This window comes from Clinocottus analis, unplaced genomic scaffold (assembly GCF_023055335.1).
Source record: "Clinocottus analis isolate CAN_PGR_092001 unplaced genomic scaffold, fCliAna1.0.p SCAF_5, whole genome shotgun sequence".
Taxonomy (NCBI): Eukaryota; Metazoa; Chordata; class Actinopteri; order Perciformes; family Cottidae; genus Clinocottus; species Clinocottus analis.
This window is the reverse complement of record NW_027176207.1, coordinates 21,363,768-21,390,250: the sequence shown is the minus strand read 5'-3', so window position 1 is coordinate 21,390,250 and position 26,483 is coordinate 21,363,768. Positions and strand designations below refer to the sequence as shown.

Genomic DNA, 26,483 nt, shown 5'->3' with positions numbered 1-26,483 from the left:
GATCTTTTTCTTAACCAAACTAAGTAGTTGACGATCTTTTCCTAAACTATGCAGTTTACGATCTTCACCTAAGTAGTTTACGATCTTTTCCTGAACCTAACTAAGTATTTTCCGATCTTTTTCTAAACCTAACTAAGCATTTTACGATCTTTTCCTAAACCTAACTAAGTAGTTTACGATCTTTTCCTAAACCTAACTAAGTAGTTTACGATCTTTTCCTAAACCTAACAAAGTAGTTTACGATCTTTTCCTAAACCTAACTAAGTAGTTTACGATCTTTTCCTAAACCTAACTAAGTAGTTTACGATCTTTTCCTAAACCTAACTAAGTAGTTTACGATCTTTTCCTAAACCTAACTAAGTAGTTTACGATCTTTTCCTAAACCTAACTAAGTAGTTTACGATCTTTTCCTAAACCTAACTAAGTTTCCTATGAACAAAGACATTTATTGCGTAAAGATCGTATTCATGCAACGAGCGGAAAAAGACTTTCACATTAAAAACAACAAAAAATGAGCAAGATGCAAACAAGGTCGAAAATAAATCGTACAAAAAGATTTTCCCCGTTCTCGTTTAGCCGACACCGTTTAAAAAGAGACGACCCGCTGAACCCGCTGAGTGATCTTCATCATCCTCTTCACGCTTCTGTAAGTCTCTGCTTTCCGTGGTGTCGTTCTCAAGTTGAACCTCTTTTTAAAACGCTGACAGTCGAAAAGACCTTCTTCTTCTTTTCCTTCTTGTTTTCTTTGTAGCCATTAAGTGCGAGCGACATCACCGCCTGCAGAGATGGAGGAGACACGAGCGCCGCCGGTCCACAAAAGAGGCTTTAAAGAACTGAAGTAAAAAAAAGATGTATTTGAGAAACGGCATCTTCTTGTCGGCTTTGAAGGGAAAAGAGGAACGCAAACATAAAACCAGATGGGTTTTCTTTTTAAATAAAGTTATTTATCTCACGGATGGGTCGGAGGTGACTTTACGATAAATAACACAAAAGTTGCCCCGAAGGGCGTCGCTTTAATCAACTGAATAAACACAACGAGAAGAGTTTCAACCAGCTCGACCACACGAGACAAAAGAAGCAATTAAGTAGAAAATTCTCCGTCTTTATATCATTTAATATTTAATAAAGATGAAGCAACGCGCTGTATTGTGTTAGATTTGTACAAGAATGGAATGTAAGAAAAATACGAGTTGTGATTTTTTGATTTCAGTGAGGTCATTGATTCATTAATTATACATTTAGATGTTTATATTTAAATATATATGTATTGAGAATCTGCAATTATGAAGACAGATGAATTAAACTGGGGTTTTCTCTACAGCTATAAATTATTCAGAGACACGTGTCTGGCCAGAGGCTTGAGGGACACAGGTGAACCAAATGGCTTATTAACCCTCCAACACACACACACACACACACACACACACACACACACACACACACACACACACACACACACACACACACACCTTTAACAAGACAAAAGGGAGACTCCATCTTTTGACAGGCGATGTGAACAGGATGTTGCCCTCCATCTTTGCTCCGTTTCGAACCAGTGGAGCGCAGTGCATCGTGGGAAATGAAAAGAGGAGAGGGGAGGGGCTTATACGTCCAATTTCCCCCCGTTAATTCTGTCAATCAATGTGCAGCTTTTACCAACAACATGAAAGAGTAACGTAGAGACGTCGTATATGTCTCTATTGGAGACCTGTCACATGAAGCATGGACTTCTATACAACCAGAGGAGTCAACCCCTGGTGGTCAGGAGAGAGAATGCAGCTTTAACACATGAAGCATAGACTTCTATACAACCAGAGGAGTCGCCCCCTGGTGGTCAGGAGAGAGAATGCAGCTTTAACACATGAAGCATAGACTTCTATACAACCAGAGGAGTCGCCCCTTGGTGGTCAGGAGAGAGAATGCAGCTTTAACACATGAAGCATAGACTTCTATACAACCACAGGAGTCGCCCCCTGGTGGTCAAGAGAGAGAATGCAGCTTTAACACATGAAGCATAGACTTCTATACAACCAGAGGAGTCGCCCCCTGGTGGTCAGGAGAGAGAATGCAGCTTTAACACATGAAGCATAGACTTCTATACAACCAGAGGAGTCGCCCCCTGGTGGTCAGGAGAGAGAATGCAGCTTTAACACATGAAGCATAGACTTCTATACAACCAGAGGAGTCGCCCCCTGGTGGTCAGGAGAGAGAATGCAGCTTTAACACATGAAGCATAGACTTCTATACAACCACTTGCACTTCCTGTCCAGAAAAGCAGCACTAGTGTCGCTGTTACAGGAGGAAGAATGAAGCCGGAGGAGACGAGACAAGAGAGGAAAATGAGAGCGGCGGGAGGAGAGAGGGAGGTTTCACCTTGTTCTCCCAGAAGAAGACAGATGAGGAGCGTGGGGGTGCAGCCTTAATGAGAGGACACACACACACACACACACACACACACACACACACACACACACACACACTGACACAGCACAATTGCAACCAGCTGCTGCTGTTTATCCGGACACAAGCGGTACAGCTGCTTCGTCGACGGGATGGAGGCGGCGCTCCCGGGGCCGCGGGCGAGAAGCAGCGAACGCCGCTCGGGAAGAATTACTGTGACAGGATGAGTGGGACGAATGTTTTGACCTCCGTCAGGAGGAGAAACCAGAAAGAAAAAGGAGAATTCAGCTTGAAACCGTTAAGTTGATGGTTTCAAACCCCGCCCAACACGCAGCCCACAGGCTGCTCCTGTGGAAGAAGCATTCCAGAAATGTTTAGTTTCTTTCGGGGGATAAACGGCCACATATTTAGGATTTAATTCATTTAATTTAAATGTAATTGAGCACTTCATACTTCGCTGCACGCTGGAAAGCAGCTGCTGCTTCCACCGAACGAGCTCGGCAGACGGACGCAATTAGAGGCTCGCTGGTCAGCAAAGTGGAGCGTTTAGCGGATAACGAGACAGATGTTTCCCTCGACGTTTGTCAATGTAAAATGTTATTTAAAGGTTTCATTTTAAATATTAATACATAATGAGAAAGGCTGGACACCTAAAAGTCCATAAAATACAGTTATTTCTCTCGCTGGATGAAACTCATCAAGTAAGACGACTTTACATTTGTACACGGAACATAGATAAGCTAGCTAGCTAGCTCGCGAGCTAACCAAGGTAACGGCTGCGTTGGTGGCGTGCATTGTGGGTAATAGATGTCGTTCACTGATTGATTTCACAGAAAAATAAATGTTACTACAACAAAGGACAAATGTGAGTGTAATTCACGACTCTATTGAAGGAATATTCTAAAATATTTGTCTCTTGCCGTCGACAACGGTAAATATTATTCCCGAAATAAGATGGAGGGCACCGGAAGGGGCGGGGCTTTACCTCTATTAAAAGTCAGTGTCTTTACCTGTGATTCTAAACAAGAAGAAGAAGAAGAAGAAGAAGAAGAAGAAGAAGAAGAAGAAGAAGAAGAAGGAGAAGTTCTATGTCAAAGAAGTCGACTCTCTCTCATTTTCTTCTTCTCTAATTTGGGAATGCAGGATGTGGTTTTCATAACAATGAGGTGTTGGATTTCATTTCACCACTGACTGAAGCACAAACACACACACACACACACACACATGCACACACACACGCCGACACACACACCTACACACACACTCACAAGAAGCATGTGAACAACACACACTGGTATCAGAGCGTATTTCAAGTGTATTACGTATTATGCAAATGCATAACATTGAATGAACAACACACACACACACACACACACACACACACACACACACACACACACACACACACACACACACACACACACACACACACACACACAAACGAGGAGGAGGAAGATGGAGAAAGAATAAAAATGGAGCTGAGTGACAGACAGGATTCAAACTGCATCTGAACTCAGTTGTGAATCAACTTTCAGGATATTTTTATCATCTGCTGCATTTATTACATTTATTCGTGGTCGTTATTTAATTATTATTTTGCCTTAAGACACGTGAGAAGCACGAAGAAGACCTTTTTACACGACTCTTATTACCCAGAGTTCTTTTTTTCCAGTTTGTACTAGTTACTAGTTTTCATATATAACAAAATATGTGTTTGTTCATGATATAACGCAGTACTATACTTTTACATGTACCCAGGACTACACAAAGTATAACATGTATAAAACTAAAGCTAATTTAAAATAATAATTATCAGTGACCCGGGGCGAACAAAACACACCGTAATTGTGCTTGAAATACAATAAAAAAGTTGTGTTTTATTGTTGTGTTGCTGAGCTTCAGATGAATCGCTTCTTGTGAGGAACGAAGTAAAAAGAGTAAAAAGTTTCTTCACATAACCTGAATCCATAATACATTTTGAACTCTTATATTATTCATGTTCCTGCCCTCAGCGCCGACGACTCGCGTGCACGAAGGAAACTGACGGAGGGGAAGTTTTATTAAACTAACGTCTTCACGAGAAGCTTTTATTTTGAAAACCCCGGGGACAGAATCATAATTATCTGGCGTCGAGGTATCCAGGAACGTTTGTTGTAGCGGTGCGGAGGTAAAGTCTTCTTCTGCTCCTCCTCCTCTTCCTCCTCCTCGTCCTCCTCCTCCTCCTCCTGCTCCTCCTCCTCCTCCTCCTCTTCTTCTTCCTCCTCCTCCTCTTCTTCCTCCTCCTCCTCCTCCCTGATCTGGAGGAGAAGAAGCGACTTCCGGGGAAGAAGGTTAAATGAGTTTGATGTCAAGTCTCTGCAGGGAGGTGAATTAAACATGTTGACTGATGGGTCGACATCGTCGTGCTGCGCGCGAATGTGTGTGTGTGTGTGTGTGTGTGTGTGTGTGTATGTGTGTGTGTGTGTGTGTGTGTGTCCTGCATTCATAATGCAAGAAACACACAGAACCTCACGCAGGCCGACGGTGTGTGAGGTTCTGTTGAGTCAGAAGAGAGAATGCAGCTTTAACACATGAAGCATAGACTTCTATACAACCAGAGGAGTCGCCCCCTGGTGGTCAGGAGAGAGAATGCAGCTTTAACACATGAAGCATAGACTTCTATACAACCAGAGGAGTCGCCCCCTGGTGGTCAGGAGAGAGAATGCAGCTTTAACACATGAAGCATAGACTTCTATACAACCAGAGGAGTCAAACTTCACTCCGTATTGATGACAAGAGATGAATGAATGAACGTGTGTTTCCATGAAGACTGAGCAGAAGCTTTGAGCAGAGAGGAATCAACGCCTCACCGGTTTAATAAAGAAGACAGAATGTTGTTTCAACATTATGTGATATGCATACTGCAATGTGTGTGTGTGTGTGTGTGTGTGTGTGTGTTATTTGAAAAGTGGGCCCCACCAGTGAAAATGAAAACCACTTTCTGGAAAGGCTGCTTCCAGAATGCAAATCATGTAATGAAGTACATCTTGTGTGTGTGTGTGCGTGTGTGTGTTTATGTGTGTGTGTTTCCAGTACATGTGGGTCGACACAGAGACGGTCAGCAGCTTCTGCAGAAAACTTCTGTTGTGACCCGACGTTTATATTTACTTCCTATGTATTCAAGTCTGTGAAGATGTATTCATAATGTATTTATAATGTATTCACAATGTATTTGTAATGTATTTATATTGCATCACATATATATTCTGTATGTACTGTGATTTATTTTTTTTCATTTTTGTTTGTAAACTATCTTTTTGTCAATGAAAAATCAAAACATCAACAGCTGAAGGTGTAACACTAAAGTGACTCTGACCTTTATTCAGATGAATAAAAAATAAAAGAGTTATTTCATGATTTGATAACTTTTATTCATATTCAACATTCAACAGCTCCCTCTGCTGTTTGTGTGTGGAAGTGCACCAACGTTAAAGAGTCATCAGGGAGTTCAGCGAGGACATGACTTCTTTCTTTCTGTCTTTATTATCTATTCAATGTTATTTTAGATTCATCTTTAAAGACAATGCCTCAGTATTTTTGCATCTTTATCGAACGGTCCTTTTAAATCTTCCGAGGAACCAATAAACATCCAGAAGAATTCACAGAAAATCTTCCTGTTTCAAACAACTGGAAAAACTGAATACAGAAGAACATCTAGAATATTAAAGCAGCACAAAAGAGATTTTTAAATAATACTGCAGATGTTTTACAGCTTAAAAAAACTACTTTGTCCACATCGTCCTCTGTCATCTTATTTATACATTGTCAGAGGCATCACTCTGTCAAACTATAGTACTAATACACAGAGTACACAGCAGTGCTTTGTAAGTTATTGTGCGTTACGACAGCAAAGAAGTTTGTGCGTTTCTGTTTCTGTTTGTCGACATAAATGTGTGTCACGTGTTTACACCAATCAAGTCTCGACTTCCTCGAGTCTCTGGACCACCGCCGACGCCACCTTCCTGTACGCCTCCGCCTACACACACACACACACACACACGCACACGCACACGCACACGCACACACACACACACACAGAAAATTATCAATTTATGATGATCAAAAAGTGATTAATCTGAATAAATGAGTTAGTCTTTCTTTTAATTAATTCAACATTGACCTCCTTTTGTGTGCATCCGTTTGTTGTTGTTTTTAAAGGCTAAACGCCAACAAATATAAAATAAAATAAAAATAAAACATGTTGTGCATTTTGGAAATTATTAAGTTTTTCTTCTTTTTCCATTAATGTTGACTTTTGGAGTTATCAACGCTCTGGAATCATTGTAAATATGTATTTTTTGTATATATTGTGTATTTTATATATTTTATATTGCTTTGCCTGTATCTAGAAATGCTGCTGTAGACAGAAAAGTGAAGAAAGTAACTACCAGAAGAAAAGCTGCTCAGCAAAAGCTTCGTACGAGTCACACATGATAGAAAACAACAGATTTCAATAGAAACCTCGGGGCTGTCGGGAGAAGAGACGACCACGGGTTTCCCTCGGTCCGACATCTCACGGATGTTCAGATGAAGAGGAACGTCGCCTGGAGGGAAAACATGGAGATCCATCCAGATGAGGAAAACAAAACAAGGAAAGTAGGATTTTTATTTCCTGTTTTTCATCTTTACAGGAACAAAACATGTGACTCTGTTCTCTGTGCTGACAGACGACGTGAACGACGTCAGCAGGAGGACATTTTAAACGACAAACTAGCCTTGTTGTTGTGCTTTGTGGTAACAAACAACAACAACATCAGGACTCACCCAGCAGTCGGACCCCCAGGGCGTCGGCGAGCTGCCGGGCGCCGTCGGAGCCGAAGATGTGAGTCTGGTGGTCACAGTTTGGACACTGGAAGACGCTCATGTTCTGCACCAGCCCGAGAACCTGCAGGACATTGAGCGCAACACAACGCACACACACACGCACACGCACACACACACACACACACACAGTATGCATATCACATAATTCACCTCTGTTAAAAAAAATGTTGACACATCAGTGTCTTCACTTGCGATCTTAAATGAGAAGAAGAACATGAACACACACACACACACTCTCAAACAAACACACACACACACACGTTACCGGCACGTTGACTCTCTTGAACATCTCGGCTCCTCTGCGAGCGTCCAGCAGGGCGATGTCTTGCGGCGTCGTCACGATGACGGCTCCTGCACAACACAGACTTCTTTGTGTCATGCTAACATGCTAACGTGTTAAGATGCTAACGCAACTCCAGATGCACTAAACTTAAAAAAGAAAATGTCTAATTTTACACCAAAACAAAAGCAAAAACATGAATGAATTAATGTTGCTCGCTAGATAGAGACCTACTTACCAGGATACATCTTTATTTTATATTCTATTATTTTTAATTGGTTTATTATAACGGTGTTTCCCTCTCAACGTGAGGTGACTGACCTGCTACTGGGATGTTCTGGGAGATGGACAGGTGGACGTCTCCCGTCCCAGGAGGCATGTCGACCACCAGGTAGTCCAGAGAGCCCCAGTCCACCTGCGCACACACACACACACACACACACACACTCCCCCTGTTAGAGACGGGCCGGTTCCGTTGGTCCGGCCTCACCTGAACGCATCACTTCCTGTCTCACCTGCCGGAGCAGCTTCTCCAACGCCGACATCACCATCAGACCTCTCCACACGATGGGAGACACGTCGTCCACCAGGAAGCCCATCGACATGCTGAGAGGGAGGGGGGAGGGAAGGGAGAGAGTCATGAACACATGACTTTTCCAGACCTTTTCCAGGTCTGGAAATTTTAAAACTTCCATGACCTTTCCAGGTTCTCCATGAGTGCATGAACCCTGCAGGGACTCACCAGGGAACCCCGTAGTTCACCAGAGGGATCATCAGATTGTCTGTAAGAAAGAAGACGTAGAAATCAGAACATAACCGGTGAAGTCGAGCGCTTCGTGAAAGAGAAACGACGGCCTCACTGTCGCTGAGCTCCGGGTTTCCCTTCAGGTTCATCAGTTTGGGAATCGACGGGCCGTAAACGTCGGCGTCCAGCAGACCGACGGACTTCAGCTGAGAGAGACAGAAAGAAAGAGAACCTGTTTTCATGAAGTCTGAAATAAATGATTGACGATGTAATAAAACAAATCCTTCCTCACCGGATCGTTGGCCAATAATCCGAGAGCTAAATTTACTGTGGAGGAAAAACGCGAGACATTAAACACGTTCCAACTGGTTGTAGTGGATTCATGTTTTTTTTATGTTTTTGTGTGTGTTGTGCTGTGTACCTGCGGTGGTGGACTTGCCGACGCCCCCTTTCCCCGACGCCACGACGATGACCTGTTTGACCCCGGCGATGGGTTTCTGTTTGGGAAGACCTTTGGCCATCTGCTGCCGCTGCCTCTCCTGCAGCTTCTTGCTGTCCACCGACCGCTGCCACCAGAGAACAGACACGCAACAGACACGCAAACAGACACAAATACAAATTAATTAAGTATTTTGCATGCATAATTTACCAGGAGACCCAAACATTTCAGAAAAACAACCAAACATAGCATCCATGTTGCTAGCGCTAAGAGAAAGGCAATCCTAAATTGACAAATTTTAACATATAGAGTGGTGAAGATATTTGACAAAAATGTTATAATCAGGAGTTTTATAAGTTGATTTCATCCTTTAATCTAAATGTATTAATACTTTGTTTACAACTAAAGACTTCATGGACGTCTGTGTTAATAATACAGGTTTCATAGCTTATTAGAAAGTGAGAAAACCTTTGATTTATTAAATATTTACATGGCTTATTATAGCTCATCCATAAAGTATGATTAAATTATTAATTAAATGTATGCTATGAACACAACATTAATAAGCTGAGGCTGCTGTTGACATTTTTGTATTAGAAAATAAAACAAACAAAAAGAAACAGCTCATTAACACCCTATTAGTCTCATTCATGAGACAAGTTATTCAGTAACAGTGACGGAGTAGAATCCAGTAGAATCCAGACGAATGCAAGTACTTCCGGTTTTGACGTTCAAAATTAAATATTTAGCATTTAAAATTACTTGTCTACAATGTTGTTTGAGTGAAAAACAACACATTATCAATTATTTATATTTTAAAAATCAATTATGTGAACAAAGGTATTTTGAATAGTTTGGTTTAACCCCAGGGAAATAGAAATGAACCGTTATCGCTTTTATTTTGAAGACTTCCGGTTCTCTTCTTCTCGCGGTCTGTCGAGCTTTACCTTAGCAATGAAGCTGTTAGCTAGCTTTGACCTGAAGCTCACAGAAACAGACAGGTATCTCACCTGGCAGCGCGCGAGCTGCACACAACACGCAGGTCCTGGTTTTACTTCTGTCCCGGTTCGTGAAACCGGAAGCTTATGACCAGAAACTCTCAGTAAATGAGACATTCGGCTGTATGAGAACTGAGCCATGTTTAGCTAGCTGTTTAGATACCTCTCAGCTAGCTAGCTTAGTGCGCGTCAAGCTTGCGCAAAGTACGCATGCGTGTTTTATGTCTTCTTTTAAAATACCTAGTTTTTACTTGGTAAATATTTTACTTCTTTTTCTTCATCTCAAAGGTACATACATACAGGATCTGAATACTTCTTCCAACTCGGCAAAACTGCATATTTTTACTGGAAAATTAACAATCATACTTAATTGAATTAATGTATGATTGATTCTTTTGATAAATAAATGTATGTAAATAAATTGTTGCTCTTAATACTGTTGCCTTGCTCTTTAAATAAAACGTGTATCTACAATAGCACATTTATCTTTGAAAGCCTATTCCGCCAAAAACAAAAGTAAGACCAAAAAATAATAATAATTAGGACAAAAGAACTAAATGAAAAATAATCAACTTTTTTTTTTTTTTTTTTTTTTTCGTAGATTTTTTTTCGTTTACTTTTTTGTGTCCACAGACCCTCTATGGACACAAAAAAAAGTCAACAAAAAAAAAGTCGACGAAAAAAAAAAGTTTATTATTTTTCATGTCAAACGAGCTGCTTTAGACTGTTGTGGTTTTGTCCTAATATTTCTTTTAAAAAAATGTCAAAATATTTTGGGATTTTTTTTCATTAGTCATAGAGATTGGCTTCCATACTTTTACAAGAGAAAGAGAAAAAATAAAATAAAAACTGCGAAAATAATGCGCAGCTTTGAGCCCCATTCAGTTGATGTCAACACGGAAGTGTGTCGCGTGAGTTTTCTCTTTGGGATCTTGAACGTGTCTGTCAGTTCATGAGTTAATGGTGTTAGTTAATGGTGTTAAACTCCTCGTGTTGCATTGCAGAGTCAAAACAGCAGAGGGGACGCTTGTTTTTTTTAAAATAAGTGAGCAGTGATGACAGAGAGAGGCGGTGCTCCGGCGGCCCGGGCGGTGCTTCAGCAGTGTCTGCAGGCCAGGCTGCAGGTGAAGCCCGCGGATGAACTCTCAGAGGCTCAGTTTGTCCAGGTGAGAACATCTCATTAGTGTTTTCACTGGGACTAGGAATGCATTCATTTAAAAGTCAAAGAAAAAGAAGGAAACAATGGGCAAACAAAATTAAAAGAGGGAGACCGTGTGCTACTGGCATCACAATAGTAAGATAAGTTAAATAAAGAACTTTACGCTGGCTCCTCATTGGTCCTCTAATGATGATGATGATGATGATGATGATGATGATGATGCTCTCTGCTCTCTCAGATCGACAGAGGGATGGTGATCTACATCTGCTTCTTCAAAGGAGCCTCGGACGAGCTGCTGCCCAAGATGGGTCAGTTCCCTCTGAGACGCGTTTTAGATATTTAACACAAACATCATATATTCACGTCTGGATCCGTTTGTCACATTAAAGTGTTTAGATTATGTCTGCACGTTGCACGTCTTCTTTATACTTTTAATATTTGCACATTTCTTTGGTCAAAATTGTTGCACATTGCATCCTTTTCACTTCAAAACCCAACCTATTTTACTTCTTTAATGTATATTTAACCCTCAGAGGTACTTTTTACTGTACTACATCTCAGTATTGTACTTTTTACTCGTCAAAATGTATCTGTCAGCTTTTGTTACTTTTCAGAAGACATTTTCTCGTCTCCTTGCAGTGAAAACTCCTCAACGTCAACATCTTTGTCTTCTGATCTTGACTCATACTTGTGTGTGTTTTTCCCTCCCATGTGTGTTCTTCTACACACCGCGTCCTCCCCTCCAGCGTCCACGCTGCTGAACCTGCGGCTGTGCGAGTCCGACTCGGGGAAGATGGTGTCGGTGTCGGAGCTCCCCGGCAGCCTGCTGATCGTCCCGCAGGCCACGCTGGGCGGGAAGGCCAAAGGCCGAGCCATGCAGTACCACGACAACGTGGGCAAAGAGGACGGGCTGCGGCTCTACGCCGCCTTCGTCTCGCTGTGCGAGGAGCGGCTGGCGGCGGCGGCGGCGGCGGGGGCGGCCGAAGTGACGGTGAAACACGGGACGTACGGGAACAGACAAGTGCTAAAGCTCGACACCAACGGACCCTACACGCATCTGATGGACTTCTGAGCGAGAGGAAGCGGAGCCGGGGTCGACACGGAGGTCGACACGGAGGTCGACACGGAGGTCGACACGGAGGTCGACACGGAGGTCGACACGGAGGTCGACACGGAGGTCGACACGGAGGTCGACACGGAGGTCGACACGGAGGTCGACACGGAGGTCGACACGGAGGTCGACAAGACCAGAAACAACCGCTAGGACTTCATGTTTTGATATTTGATTCATTCATTTGTGATTTAAAAAATTATAATAATAAAACAATGAAAAGAATGATGACATTCAAACTCAAATTCCCAAAGATTTGGAAACTTAAAAAATGTGTTGGCGAGCCCACGACACGTTTTTAAACACAAAAGAAGAATGAGAAATCACAAAAACATTGTGTGTGTGTGTGTGTGTGTGTGTGTGTGTGTGTGTGTGCATATATATATATATATATATATATATATATATATATATATATATATTTACATTTACACAAAATGCAAATGTAAATCATCAGGTTTCAATAAAATTAAAATAATATTTGCCAAAATGTTCTTTCTACAAAAAACCTCAAACAATCACCGCAAACAGAAGCAATTAAAATAGAAAGGGGGAAATCATTTCATGAAAAATTATAAATTAAAACAGAAATATAAACTTATTCAAAACTAATTCAGTAAAGAATGCCAGTTAATTTCATGCTACTATTTACTACTTTCCACTTGATCTCAGTACTTTTTACTGGACTTCAATGACCTGCCAGTAAACACAAAGTTCATAAAGTTTTTTACATATTAAAAAACATAAGTTTTACTGAAGTAAAGCATCCGAGTACTTCTTCGTCGCTTAAGGTTAATGTTTAATTTGTCCTCTGTGAGCCACTGTGATGCAGGGTGTCGTGTCTCCTCCGGGCCAGCTGGGGGCGCGCGGCTGCGTTTCAAGGACCGGAAATAAGCAGCACTCAGTAAACTTGGGTTACAGCAGCTTTTACAACCTGCGTCAAACCCGTTTATCTGTGAAGTCAGCAGCAAGCAGAGCAGTCCGTCTTCCGGTTAATCGGTGTGCCGCCAAAATAAAAGCACGAATGTTTTCGTCAATAAATCTCTGATGTCTGTGTGACTTGTACATCTTTTTTTTTTTAAAGTGCTCTTCTTTATTTATTTATTTATTTATTTTTTTTACCTCAAATTAATTAAACAAAAGACATAATCTGAAACAAAATAATTTTAAACATGAACATTACACAGAAAAATCCTGATTGTTGTGTGACGTTTATCTTTATGTAATCAATAAGTTAACCTACTGGTGAAACCTTTCAATACCGACAATTTAATTTAAAAACAATATTTTATTTAATTTGTGTTTTTTGTTGTTGTAAATTAACGACTACTTTCAAAATGTTTAAATTAAGATAAAATATATCTTTTATTGATCACCAGAGCTGCACAAGGACAGAAATAAGTAAAGATAAATGGAGAAAGTTAAGGAAAATAATTAGAATAATAGTCTTGTACAGTAAAAATGATTAATGATTGTAAAATAAAAGTAAAATAAACTTTGTTTCAGTTATATTGACAATTCTCTGTTTAGTTTGAATAAGATGTCACAAGTTGACAAATCTTCGTACATAATAAACATAAGCCATATATTATATAGTTGAAACTCGTGTTTTGATCAATAAATATATACATAATCATAGATGAAAATATGTTCATAAAACTAAAAAGTCACTAGCTAAATGCAAACTTTTATTTTGAAATCTCCCACACCGGAAGGTACGAGGTTGCTGCCGCGAGCTTAAACCTGCGAACCACCAAACGTCACGTTTAGCTTCTAGTTTGAGGTGAAAAGTCCCACTTTGCGCGGTGCTTTCGCTCATTCAGACGAAGAGAAACACAGTTCACGTCGATTAACCGACTGTTGGCGAGCAGAAACCGCGCGTGGGCCGTTCAGTTCCCGCCGAAAGTTGATGGCGGTGTAACGAGGATTTGTGTGTACCGGACGCAAGATGTTCTGAAGGTGGGAAACGGTTTTTTTTTTCTTCCGTTGGGACACTTTTTTAACGATAAACGCGTTTCCACGCAACGCCATTTAGGGTCACGTCACGTGACGTCAGAGGCACCGCGACAGTCTGCGTGTTTTGTTTGTGATTCTTCATCAATAAATACTAGCTAATTGGGTATTTATTTTGCTTCCAATTAATCGATTGATTACTTGTACATTGTCAACAATAATGACGACATTGTCCATGACGTCATTATTAGTTTTAGCTGTGACTGTCATGAAGTTCAGCTGTAATCAACATGAATGATTTGGTTATGAACAGCAACAAAAGACACATTTAACATTCTTATTTAATATTTAACAACCCGCCAATTGATGCTTTGTTTATATGATGTCATCACTAACATTTAATCACATTATATATAAACTAAGAGGGATGGAAAACAAATACAAATATCTAAATTTAATTTTCAATAAATACAAGTCTATACTTGGACAAGTTTAACATTTGTGAAAAATGTCACAGTCTGTTAGTCAATAAATGGACTATTCTTTGAAGCTTCAGTTCAGAAGTTCCTCCTCGCCTCCTATCTCCTCGTCTCCTCCTCTCTCGGTCCTCGTCTCCTCCTCTCACAGATGCCGTCCTTTGACCTGTTGAACCGGGTGGAGCTGTTCATGCGGGCGGGAACGTTTCCCCTCGAATCATCCAAGAGCTCCAAGAAAGTGACCCGAGCGGCCAGCAAGCACTTCATCTATAAAGGTATTTAATATCCACTCTGACGGAGAAAATCATACCTTTTAATACGCAACAAACAAGTTTGATTTTATTTACTTTTATTGTTTAAATTCACCTTTTTGTTGCACTGAACTCACTTTTTAAGTGGGTGGAAACTTTGCCTAGTGCCACACGAGACGTTCAGGGACTGAAAGAGTCTCCGACCTTTTCTGAGTGATTTTGGGGACAGATTGTTGTTCGCCTCCATGACCTCGATAGACGTTATAGTTTCTATAAATGCTGGATTATATAGAGTCTATATAATCCTATGTCTGTATTATAGACGTTCAATTTTGAACGGAAAAGCGCTCACGGAACAAGTATTGAGACATTTTACTCAAGTAAAAGTAGTAAAACAATAAATATACTCTGTTACAAGTAAAATTCCATCATTTAAAATGTTTTGCAAGTAAAAGTACAAAAGTATTAGCATCAAAATGTACTTAAAGTACTTTTTTTTTCATTAAAAAAAAAAGTAAAAGTGGAGCTGATTTCAGATACTTTATAAACTGATGTCAACACATTATGTATCAATTGATTTATATTAATAATCGCAATATGTGAGATAAGATAAAATAAAATAATATTCTTTTAGTCCTGCAGTGGGGAAATTGCAGGATTACACAGTAAAATAAAAAAGAAGTAATATAAATAAACATTGAAACTAATAAAAACAGTAAAGAATCCACAATAGCAGTATTATATATACAGACACGCACTCAGCTGCTTGTGCAGCCTGACAGCAGCAGGAAGGAAGGACTCGCGGTAACGTAACTAAAGTACTAGTATAGTAGTAGAAGTACCTCATCTGCAGCGCTCCCCGTCCTCCAGATGGCTGCCTGCTGCGCTCGTACCGCGGCCGCCTCCTCCGCGTCGTGAGAAGCGATGAGGAGGTGAGGGAGATCCTGGCCCGGTACCACGACAACAACAGCCACGCGGGCCGGGTCCGGGTGGTCAAGGAGATAATGGTGAGTTTTTAAACTGTTTTTTAAAAAGATGATCGTGATAAAAACTAAAATATTTTAAATGAGGCGAGCATTTCCTGTCTCCTCCCCAGCTCATGTACTACTGGGTCGGAGTGACGGAGGCGGTGAAGGCCTGGATCCAACGCTGCGCCGTCTGCCAGAGCCGGACCCCCGCAGAACCGCCAGCACCGCCCGTCCAGTTCTGCCTGGCCTACGGCTGCGACGCCTCCAGCTACGTGCACCCGCAGCTCAGCTTCCACAGGTCCGGACGCCACGAACGCACAAACAAAACACGACGCTCTCGTGGTTAAGTTGTGTCTCATTGTTCACCCTCCGTTCATCAGGCGGGGTTCAGTTTGGGTCGGTTCTAGTTGGGCTCAGTGGCCTCGTTAAAGTTAAAGCAACACGCACTAAATCACATCAACTCAGTTTATCTTTTGAGCAGAAAAAAAACATGAGCCTTCCACAAACCTGGATGAAAATATAGAAAGTAGCACGCATGTCTTAGAGATGATGGCTGTGGTTAAATGGTTAAAAGTAGATTAAAAAAAGCTCCATGATTATTGTGCAGCAGACTCACAGCAGCAAGGAACACCAGGTTTCAGAAACATCCCCCAAAAGAAGAACATGAGAATGAAAGGGGACCTGCGATGGAGCCCTGCGGTACTCCACAGGCAGAATCTCCCTCGGTCTCTTTGTCTCTCGGCTCTAAAAAAAAAAAAAACTCCGTCCTGCAGGTTTCCCAAGGACGCAGAGCGCCGGCGCACCTGGCTGCAGCTCTCCCAGAGGGACGAAGGCTCGCTGCGCACCAACTCCTGCCTCTGCTCGAGGCACTTTGAGCCAGGCTGCTTCTCGCTGGACGAGGAGGGTCAGCCGACTCTGTCGCCGGACGCCGTGCCCACCGTCGTCTCCGTGGCGCTGGAGGACGAGGTGACGCGACGCCGGGCCGCTCAATGACCTCTAGCACAGCAGATCAATGCTGCAATGCAAAAGGACGACCACACAGGAGCTCGCATTCAAAACAAATGGGCAGGAATATGTTTTACGAAGAGTTTTTCTAACCTTTTTAAATCCCAAACAAGTAATAATGAAACAAGCTAAATGTCATGTTCATATTTGTCTTTTATTGGATCTTTACAGTAATTCTTTGGGCTTCTGAGAAAATTAGGTCATAAGCAAAAAAAGGGTTAAAGGGCACTCATCTAGATTATTTGTGTTCCCTTAACTTTAATATGCACTTTAACATTATTGTATTTGTAGCCTGAAATAATCTTTATTTTGTCTCTTTTAAATCCCTCCTGCTAATGCTCTCAGTTTACTCATTTGTTTTAACTTCCTTTCTGTGAAGTGAAGTTCAGTCAGAAATGTGAAAAAGAAAGTAAATTAGTCCACTCAAAGATTATGATAATAAACTTTATTAAATTAAAGGACAAATAAAAACGAGGCTAGGTATTGTTTCATTTAAAAAAGTATTTTAAGGGAATAAATTAAAAGAAAAGCAGTCAGAAAGTTATCATTTCCACAAAGTGCTTTACAAAAAGCATTAAAAAAAAGGCGTAAAACATACAAAAATAAGATGATTCATGAAGAAAGCAGGAATAAAATATTGTGCAAAAGCATGAAGATGTAATGTCTCCACTAAACGTTTCCATCTTTTCTTGGTTTTCCAGGTCGCGGCGCCTTCGGACGAGGACTTCCTCCAGTCCGGCGCCCTGGAGGAGCTCCTCTGCACGGCTGCCGCGGAGACCGCCGACGCCTCAGATCCGGCCTTCGACCGCCTCGGCCCCCCCGCGGAGCTGCAGGAGCACCAGTACTGCCTCCCGGGCCCCGACCCGGACTCCAGGGAGGCCCAGGCCGTGCTGGAGCTCAAGAGGAGGAAGACCGTCATCGAGCCGAGCTTCAAGGCCTACACGCAGATCGCAGAGTAGCTAACCCCGACCGCTTCTCCTCACGTGCCGCTGGTTCAGCTGATGGTGTGCTGACGGGGTTTCCTGTTGCAGGTACCTGAGCCACAGAGTCTTACCCATGCAGAGCAAAGCCGCCAGAGGGGGATTAAAAAGGATGGCCAAGCGCTTCGGCCTCAGCGGTGAGAGCGCAGAGAGAGCGATCTGCCCCCCGTCCACCTGATCGCGACCCCTTCAGGAACCTTTTTCTCTGCTGTTTTTCAGATGGCGTGCTGATGTACACGCGAGTCTCTCCGCCTCTGCGAGTGCCACGCAGCAAAGAGGAGGTCGCTCATCCTGTAACGGCGTCTGAAGGTTTCCTGTTTCCAGAGTGTGCAACACAACTTTTTTTGTTTTTCGATTTTGCACAGGTGACCTCGATCCTGCAGCAGTTCCACGACAACCAGGGCCACTACGGCCACGGCATCTGCCAGCGGGAGATCACCAAGCACTTCTACTGGGCCAGCATGACCCGCGACCTGGCCCGCTGGATCTCCAGCTGCGACACCTGCCTCAACAGAACCAAGAGGAAGTGGCTGCGCTGCAGCGTCTCCAGCTGCACCAACTGCTGCGGGCCGGTGGAGCGCGGCCTGGGCCTCACCTTCCACAAGTAGGGGGCGCCGTTTCCTCCACTCGCGTGTCGGTACCCCACTTATTCACATGTATCAGTGTTAAGTATTAACATGCATTCTGAATTTCTGCAGTAAATAGAAGATATTTTGAGTTATTGGGTTTGGAAATTTGACTTAAATCTGTTTAATTTCACACAATTTTAGTGCATAATTATTACTGTCGGCCTCGATTACAACCATAAAGGTGAAAGAATAAACTATCTGTAGTTAAATACTTATTTTATAACGCGTATCACGGCCTTCATGAGAACATTTCGATTCTTCTGGAAATGTTTTCCCTGTATAATCATATTCTGGCAATAATAATATTAAACACTGTTTAATTATAAACTATTTGTCCACAAATACAATAATGTAATGTTACTGCTGTTAATGAGGCAGCAGCAAAACTGTGTCACACAATACTACTAACTAATAATTATTAAAAATATATATATATTTTAAAGATGTATTTCTTGTAAACTTATGTGTAAATTCACAACTTTAATCACAAAAATCTTGAGTTTTCTTATAATATTTCTCCCCTTTACTGGCTATGTACATGTTCATGTACATGTACATCCCTCTACATGTACATATATATAAATATGTATATATGTATACCGTCACTACAACTACCGGACGCCTCTAAGAGACAGAAAAAGGACGTTTTGTATATTTTTCTTTATTCAGTGAAGACAAACAAGTGGTGCATTTAAAGCCAGCAGACCTCCAGAAAACTATGTTTTACTTGTATTTTTAATAGTATTGTTTAATATTACTTCCTCTCCCTCCCAGGTTTCCTCTCGATGACTTCGCCCTGCTGACTCAGTGGCTGAAGGCCGTCGGCCGCCCCAACTGGCACCCTCGGCTCGGCTCCTCCGTCTGCTCCACCCACTTCGCCGAGGACTGCTTCGACCGCGGCGGGGACAAGGTCAGCTTGCGGCCGGACGCCGTGCCCACGCTGCTGGTGCACGGAGACTCGGCGGTGAGTCTCGCGGCGTGGAAGTGTCCAGTCCGTGTGGCGAGAAGCCGTTGCTCGTACGACTCCGGCGCCGTCGGCTTTAAAAGCTCCAGTTTGTGTCTCTCGTCCTCAGACGCTGTCCAGAGGTCCGACTCAGCCTGCAGGGGAGGAGGTACGAACGTCACTCAATGTTATGTGTGTCAGATTATATATATATATATATATATATATATATATATATATATATATATATATATATATATATATATATATATATATATATATTCATCTCTCTCTGTGTGAGCAGGCCTATTTTGCCAAGTACGACGCCGTGGAGCTCTACCTGAGCATGCGCACATATCCTCCTGGGCTGAGCTACGTGGAGAAGAACACCTTCAGGAGGTTCTGCAAGAAGTTCTCCATCAAAGGTTTGACTGTATAGAAGTCTGTGCTTCATGTGTTAAAGCTGCATTCTCTCTCCTGACCACCAGGGGGCGACTCCTCTGGTTGTATAGAAGTCTATGCTTCATGTGTTAAAGCTGCATTCTCTCTCCTGACCACCAGGGGGCGACTCCTCTGGTTGTATAGAAGTCTGTGCTTCATGAGTTAAAGCTGCATTCTCTCTCCTGACCACCAGGGGGCGACTCCTCTGGTTGTATAGAAGTCTATGCTTCATGTGTTAAAGCTGCATTCTCTCTCCTGACCACCAGGGGGCGACTCCTCTGGTTGTATAGAAGTCTGTGCTTCATGAGTTAAAGCTGCATTCTCTCTCCTGACCACCAGGGGGCGACTCCTCTGGTTGTATAGAAGTCTGTGCTTCATGAGTTAAAGCTGCATTCTCTCTCCTGACCACCAGGGGGCGACTCCTCTGGTTGTATAGAAGTCTGTGCTTCATGAGTTAAAGCTGCATTCTCTCTCCTGACCACCAGGGGGCGACTCCTCTGGTTGTATAGAAGTCTGTGCTTCATGAGTTAAAGCTGCATTCTCTCTCCTGACCACCAGGGGGCGACTCCTCTGGTTGTATAGAAGTCTGTGCTTCATGAGTTAAAGCTGCATTCTCTCTCCTGACCACCAGGGGGCGACTCCTCTGGTTGTATAGAAGTCTGTGCTTCATGAGTTAAAGCTGCATTCTCTCTCCTGACCACCAGGGGGCGACTCCTCTGGTTGTATAGAAGTCTGTGCTTCATGAGTTAAAGCTGCATTCTCTCTCCTGACCACCAGGGGGCGACTCCTCTGGTTGTATAGAAGTCTGTGCTTCATGAGTTAAAGCTGCATTCTCTCTCCTGACCACCAGGGGGCGACTCCTCTGGTTGTATAGAAGTCTATGCTTCATGTGTTAAAGCTGCATTCTCTCTCCTGACCACCAGGGGGCGACTCCTCTGGTTGTATAGAAGTCTGTGCTTCATGAGTTAAAGCTGCTCTCTGGGCTGCAGATGGCGAGCTGCACATCGTGAGAGGCGACCGGGTGCGTTTGGTCCTGAGGAGCCGGCAGCGGGTGGAAGCCGCTCTGAACGATTACCACAACGAGCTGAACCACCTCGACATCAACAAGTGTCTCCGGCTGCTCAACGAAAGGTGGGCGGGGTCTTCCTCCTCTCACGAAATCCTCTTCGTCTTCAGAGGAGCGTCATCGCTTCAGATGTTCTTTGCACGTCCTTCTTTTCTATACCAAATACTTTTTTTCAGTTATGCATTTTAGAAGTTTGTTGATTTTTAGCTTCTCTGGTTTTTCTTTTTCAATGGATTGAGTTTAAATTTGTACTGGATTGCCTCAAAATCTTGACTGAAATATGCAATATTTCATTTATAATATTAGCTGCTGAATGGACAGTATGAATAAATAAAAATTATATATATTAAACCCGAATGAATAATAATTATTAGAAAAACCTTTTTATAATTATTATTTTTGAATTATTATTTTACTTTTTTATTATAATTTTTTATTTTTTTATAATAAAAAAAAGCCGTTCCTACCATCTTTTCTTTAAAAAAAAACTTTGGGGAAAAAATATTTTGACTATTTTCCTCAAAAATATTATTTTAATTTCATGGAAACCCAATTTATGGTAATCATTTACATTTCCTTTCAAACATATTAAAAACTCAAGATGTTATATTTGATAAAAGTCTGTTTTTAATTCCTGCAACATGACGTCATCCTCAGGTTCTTCTGGAAGACCATGAGGACCGACGTGCTGCAGTGGATCAACAGCTGCTCGCAGTGCAGCCGGAGGAAGAAACCAGTCAACCAATCAGAGCCCAGAGACTCTCCTCTGGAGGCGATGACATCACCACAGATACCAGAAGACCTGGACAGGTAAGGAGTAGCAGTAGTAGTAGTAGTAGTAGTAGTAGTAGAAGCAGTAGTACTCGGAGTATTAAACCCTGCAGTACTAAACGTTAGAGAACAGTTCATGTACTCTTCGTCCTCGCAGTGGGAAGGAGGGCGACGATTGCAGCGACGATGACGAGGATGACAGTGTGGAAGTCGATGACGAAGAGAGGCAGCCGGAAGCGACGTCAGAGGTCCGAGTGGTGGGTTTCCTCTGCTTCAGACCGTACCTTTTGAACCAACTTTATTTAAATGTACAACCAATCTGGAGACGCAGTTTTTGATGAACGATCGCCGTCAAATTTGATGCGTTTCCTGTCGGTTTTTCACAATAAAAGCCTCCTTGTGTTTCTAGTTAGGCCACGAACAATAAAAACTCCAACATATGGAGATGATTACTGAATTGAAATGCATTTATGACTATTTCTACGTTGAAATTCCTGCTAAAATGCTCCCATCTTGATTCCTAGGCGAGTCCTTCGCCGCCGCAGCATGTGACCCGCGTCACTCCCCAGCCCAGAATCCCCATCCTCCTCCATCTGAGAACTCCCATCAACTTCCAGCCCAGAACTCCCATAATCCTCCAGCGCAGTATTCCCAGCGCCCCCTTCGTGGCCAGACTCCTGCCCGTCAGGCGAGGGCCGCCGCCGCCTCCGCAGTTCGACGTCGCGGAGAGCCAGAGCGGCCTGGAGGTCCGGGAGGAGCGGATCCAGCTCCTGCACCGGGTCAAGACGAGGCGCGGGCCTCAGGGCAGCGCCAGGACGCACCACTTTGTCAAAGACAAAAACAAAGCCCTCTCAGAGTCGCGTCCTCCGCCTGAGCTCCCGGCGCTCCTGCCGGCCGCCGGAGGAGGAGGAGAAGCACCGACGACCCCGAACCGAACCCGTGGCCACGGTGTCGTCCAGCGCCCGGCGAAGAGGAAGGGAGACCCGGAGGAGGAGGCGGCGGCGGCGTCTTCGGTGAGGAGGAGCTTCAGCGGCGGCCTGGAGCCCGTGGTGGCCCCGAGCACCAAACCCTGGCCCGTCTTCACCATCGCACAGCCGGCCAAAGCTCTTCCTGAGGGGGACGGGTACGTACTAAAAGAAACAGGCAACAGACCTGCTGTTGAAGCTGCATTCTCTCTCCTGACCACCAGGGGGCGACTCCTCTGGTTGTATAGAAGTCTATGCTTCATGTGTTAAAGCTGCATTCTCTCTCCTGACCACCAGGGGGCGACTCCTCTGGTTGTATAGAAGTCTATGCTTCATGTGTTAAAGCTGCATTCTCTCTCCTGACCACTAGGGGGAGACTCCTCTGGTTGTATAGAAGTCTATGCTTCATGTGTTAAAGCTGCATTCTCTCTCCTGACCACCAGGGGGCGACTCCTCTGGTTGTATAGAAGTCTATGCTTCATGTGTTAAAGCTGCATTCTCTCTCCTGACCACCAGGGGGCGACTCCTCTGGTTGTATAGAAGTCTATGCTTCATGTGTTAAAGCTGCATTCTCTCTCCTGACCACTAGGGGGAGACTCCTCTGGTTGTATAGAAGTCTATCATTTAGTACATTATGGTCTGTTAGAGTCAAACAGACCATAAAGCAGGAGACGCTTTAGGGGCGGGGCTCCAGGGTGATTGACAGGTCTCCAACAGCCGTTTACGACGTCTCTACGTTGCTCCTCCTCAGTCCAGATTTGGTCACTTCTTGTAAACTAGTTGCAAAAAACAACAACATGGCGACAGCTGACGTGCTTCATAGCATCAGAACTCGTACTACTACTGCAAGTAGTAGTAGTTCTAGTAGTAGTAGTATTACTGTGCATGTATGACGCTGTGTGTTTGTGTGTGAGCAGCTCGGGTCCCTTGTCGAGGCCCCGGAGCCTTCAGGCCCGGACCGTCGTCCAGCAGTGCAGCGCGGCGAAGGTGAAGATCAAGCCGGCGCTGGACGGAGCCGACGCCCAGTGGGCCGAGGTGATGCTCCCTCTGTTGTTTGTTTGTTTGTTTGTTGTCTTTAGTGAGTGAACTCTTGTTTCTTGACCTTCATACACTTTAATTTCATTGAACTATTTGAAAAAATATTTATTTCATTTGTTAGATACATTTAATTTATTCAATTAATGTTCAATTATATTTGTTTGATTTGATTAATTTTAAGTATTTACTTTAGATACATTTTATTATTTGTTAAAAAAAATCAATGAATTGTGAGACATTTTTATTTTATTCATCTATTTGTGAGATAATTTTTTATTAATTTTCAATTTAATATACAAGATTTATTTTTATTTCGGTTATTTATTTATTAGACGTTTGCAGCGAAGGGTTTCGCTACAGGTTGTGTCGTATATGTATATATATACTTTTATACATGTACTTATATACATGTAGATATGTGTGATTTCACCATCGTGAGCTGCTAACGTGTTTTACTTCATTTTGGTGAAGAATAAACGCCTCTTAGGAACGTAAGTTGTATTTTTTAAGCTTAAACTTTAAGAAACTTCACTTTCCCCGCGTATGAAACGCTTTGGCCGGACGCACACGCTGTGAACGCTTCAGTGTCTCCAGTAATCGTCCGTGTGCTTCAGATCCAGGAGGGGATGGTCGTGTTCGTGTGTTTCTTCCACGGAGCCACCGAGGACGTCGCTCACGACATGGGTGAGAACAGATATGACAATAATAATAATCTGATTTCACTCCTTGAAGAGATCGCAGCATCATTTTCTGTTTGCACCAGACAGGAAATGTTGGAAGAAACAAATACAATTTTTTTGTCACAGGTTAATCTGACATTTATCTTGAAAAAAATGTGGAAAAAATGTGAAAAAAAATGTATTTAGTTGAACTATTTGTTAGGTTATTTAAAAAAAAAATTAATTATTTCAAACACGTTTTTTAAGATTTTTTTTACTTTTATTTAATTTAACTGTTTGTTTTTTGTTTTTTTATTGACTTAGTTGAATTATTTAATTAGTTAAATTAATTCATTTGACGCGAGGACGAGCTCTCTGTGTCTCTTATTTCATCCTGTAATGATGTTTTGGTCTCAATCAACGAGTTATCCTTCAATAAATCCAAATTGTGAACGTCTTTGCAGCCTAACTTTATATAATATATATAATATAATATGTCTAAATGCAGCCTAACTTCATATAATATATAAAATATGTCTCAATGCCTCTCCTCTGTCCTCAGCTCGCAGCCTGATGACCACCAAGCTGTTCCGGAAGGACTCGGGTCACTCGGTGTCCGTCCTCGACCTCCCCGGCAGCGTCCTGTTCGTCCCGCAGGACTCGCTGCTCGGCGAGCCGGCGGCCAAGAGGCGGGTCCAGTACCGCGGCGGCTGCGAGCTGTGGCGCGGCGCCCAGCTCTTCTCCGTCCTGGTGGCGGCCTGCAGGGACTTCATGTCCGGCTCGCCCAAGTGCGGCAAGGCGGGCGCCGCCGTGGAGCACGGCGTCTACGGGCAGAAGCAGGAGACGCAGCTCAGCTCCGCCGAGCCGCTGACGCTGCTGCTGGAGTTCTGAAGGCCGGGATCCACCGGGGGACCTCCACGAGGGGTCCGGTCCAGGAACAGGGAGACTTTTCCCCCAAAGACGGTTCCAGGAACGATGGAGATGAACCCAGGGAGGAAAAAGACCCTTTTAGGTTCCTGTTAGCATCCGAAGAACCTCGAGGATGAAGCCGACCAGAAGGAGACAACAATCTGCCGATTGGTTATTTATTTCTGCTTCAGGACACAAGCCTGAAACCAACAAATCAAGACTCATTTCTCCTTTTTAAAGTCAAAGAGACGACAACAAACTCTTGTTTTTCACTCAAATAAACGTGGACGCTCGTACAAAATGAAGACGTTCACGACGCTTCCTTGTTTTCCATCCTGCAGCCTTCTTCTTTTTCTTACACTCGCGACTTATTTTAGTCCCAAATCGGAGCTTTTCAAGAAGGTTTCTGGTTCTGGTTCCTTCGTCTCGAGGACATTCCTGATTTAAAAAGAAGCTTCGAGCTCTTTGGAGAAGTCTGAACCTCTAGAGACGGATTCTGTTTCTCAGTCTGGCTTCAACACAAAATATATATAAATATAAATATTATGTTCACACCAACGTCTCAACATGTTACAGGAGGAGTCTGTTTGGGTTTTGTTTATAGTGTTTATTCTGTATAGAGAATATTAAATAACTTCTGTCTATGTTGCATTTATTGAGTTTTTATCACATGTTTAGTTTCACATATTGAAACCGACTCGTTTAGTTTAGTTTTATTTGTATTTAAGTTTTGTTTATTTAATGGTCTGATCTTTTTTATTAAGTCAGATTTTAGTCTCGACATCGTCAAAGTTAGTGAAGTTTATCTTTTGATGCACATTCTGGATTTATCGTGTGTGTGTGTGTGTATAACTGTAAATATGTGTGTATATAACTTTGAAATAAAAAGAATAATCTTTAATTTGCAGAGACCATTTGAAAAACAATGAATCAAAAAGACAGAAAAAAGAAAAATACAATTATTACTAAAAGTCATTCTCTTTTATTTCAGAATCATCGCAATTGTAAACATGTTTTTACATTATTCATTTTTATTTAATCACGCATACATTCATCCAACTTCTCCTGACTCTCAGGTCTTTCATTAATAATAATAATATTAATAATAATATAACTTCTATCTGGATCATAAAGAGTTTCAAGTCTTCCAGCTGCGTCTGCCAACGTCTCTCTGTAACAATATTAATATTAATGCTAAATACGTTTAAAAACAAAGTTCAGGTCCATTCATTGAGAATAAACTGAGCCGAGTCCTGGGACTCAATAAAATCACGTCTGCTACCGATGGAGAGAAATAAACTAAATATTGATAATGTAAACGACCAAAGTGCCTGAAAACAGCATTTTTCATTCAATAACTATAACAGTGAAACCAGAATATGAATAACTTATGATTCTGCATCTGATACTGAACTCTCCTCACAAACACCTCGT

At 42.6% G+C, this 26,483-nt stretch overlaps 3 protein-coding genes across 10 annotated transcripts; 2 read left to right on the top strand and 1 right to left on the bottom strand.

Moving 5' to 3' along the window:
• Positions 1–5,856: 5,856 nt before the first annotated feature.
• On the bottom strand, positions 5,857–10,660 carry nubpl (nucleotide binding protein-like). 3 transcript variants are annotated; one of them, XM_068600843.1, is made up of 10 exons: positions 10,541–10,660; positions 8,710–8,854; positions 8,581–8,615; positions 8,286–8,494; positions 8,059–8,149; positions 7,865–7,958; positions 7,529–7,614; positions 7,204–7,324; positions 6,901–6,983; positions 5,857–6,415 (listed from the first exon to the last, which is right to left on the bottom strand). In XM_068600843.1, exons 1-10 carry the CDS (start codon positions 10,604–10,606, stop codon positions 6,353–6,355), a joined length of 993 nt encoding a protein of 330 aa, XP_068456944.1. In that variant the 5' UTR covers positions 10,607–10,660; the 3' UTR covers positions 5,857–6,352. The 3 variants fall into 3 exon arrangements, with proteins under 3 accessions (XP_068456944.1, XP_068456942.1, XP_068456945.1); XM_068600841.1 differs by lacking the exon at positions 10,541–10,660 and adding an exon at positions 9,738–9,900; XM_068600844.1 differs by lacking the exons at positions 8,581–8,615; positions 8,710–8,854; positions 10,541–10,660 and having other exon boundaries at positions 8,242–8,305.
• On the top strand, positions 9,706–12,220 carry LOC137802747 (D-aminoacyl-tRNA deacylase 2-like). Of its 3 annotated transcripts, none has more exons than XM_068600846.1 (4): positions 9,706–9,728; positions 10,730–10,891; positions 11,123–11,192; positions 11,631–12,220. In XM_068600846.1, exons 2-4 carry the CDS (start codon positions 10,781–10,783, stop codon positions 11,954–11,956), a joined length of 507 nt encoding a protein of 168 aa, XP_068456947.1. In that variant the 5' UTR covers positions 9,706–9,728; positions 10,730–10,780; the 3' UTR covers positions 11,957–12,220. The 3 variants fall into 3 exon arrangements, 2 of the variants coding, with proteins under 2 accessions (XP_068456947.1, XP_068456946.1); XR_011079994.1 differs by lacking the exon at positions 9,706–9,728 and having other exon boundaries at positions 10,662–10,891; positions 11,631–12,049; positions 12,122–12,220; XM_068600845.1 differs by lacking the exon at positions 9,706–9,728 and having other exon boundaries at positions 10,662–10,891.
• Positions 12,023–25,950, top strand: LOC137802744 (uncharacterized). 4 transcript variants are annotated; one of them, XM_068600840.1, is made up of 19 exons: positions 13,727–13,954; positions 14,576–14,699; positions 15,546–15,682; positions 15,772–15,941; positions 16,417–16,609; positions 17,350–17,603; positions 17,680–17,765; positions 17,848–17,909; positions 17,994–18,232; positions 19,032–19,221; positions 19,331–19,369; positions 19,505–19,625; positions 20,631–20,772; positions 21,365–21,517; positions 21,636–21,735; positions 22,003–22,601; positions 23,361–23,478; positions 24,096–24,165; positions 24,703–25,950. In XM_068600840.1, the coding sequence occupies exons 2-19, from the start codon at positions 14,576–14,578 to the stop codon at positions 25,029–25,031; spliced, it is 3,126 nt and encodes a 1,041-aa protein (XP_068456941.1). In that variant the 5' UTR covers positions 13,727–13,954; the 3' UTR covers positions 25,032–25,950. The 4 variants fall into 4 exon arrangements, with proteins under 4 accessions (XP_068456939.1, XP_068456941.1, XP_068456940.1 ...); XM_068600838.1 differs by lacking the exon at positions 13,727–13,954 and adding an exon at positions 12,023–12,121 and having other exon boundaries at positions 17,848–18,232; XM_068600839.1 differs by having other exon boundaries at positions 17,848–18,232; positions 19,032–19,167.
• The last annotated feature ends 533 nt before the right edge of the window (positions 25,951–26,483 follow it).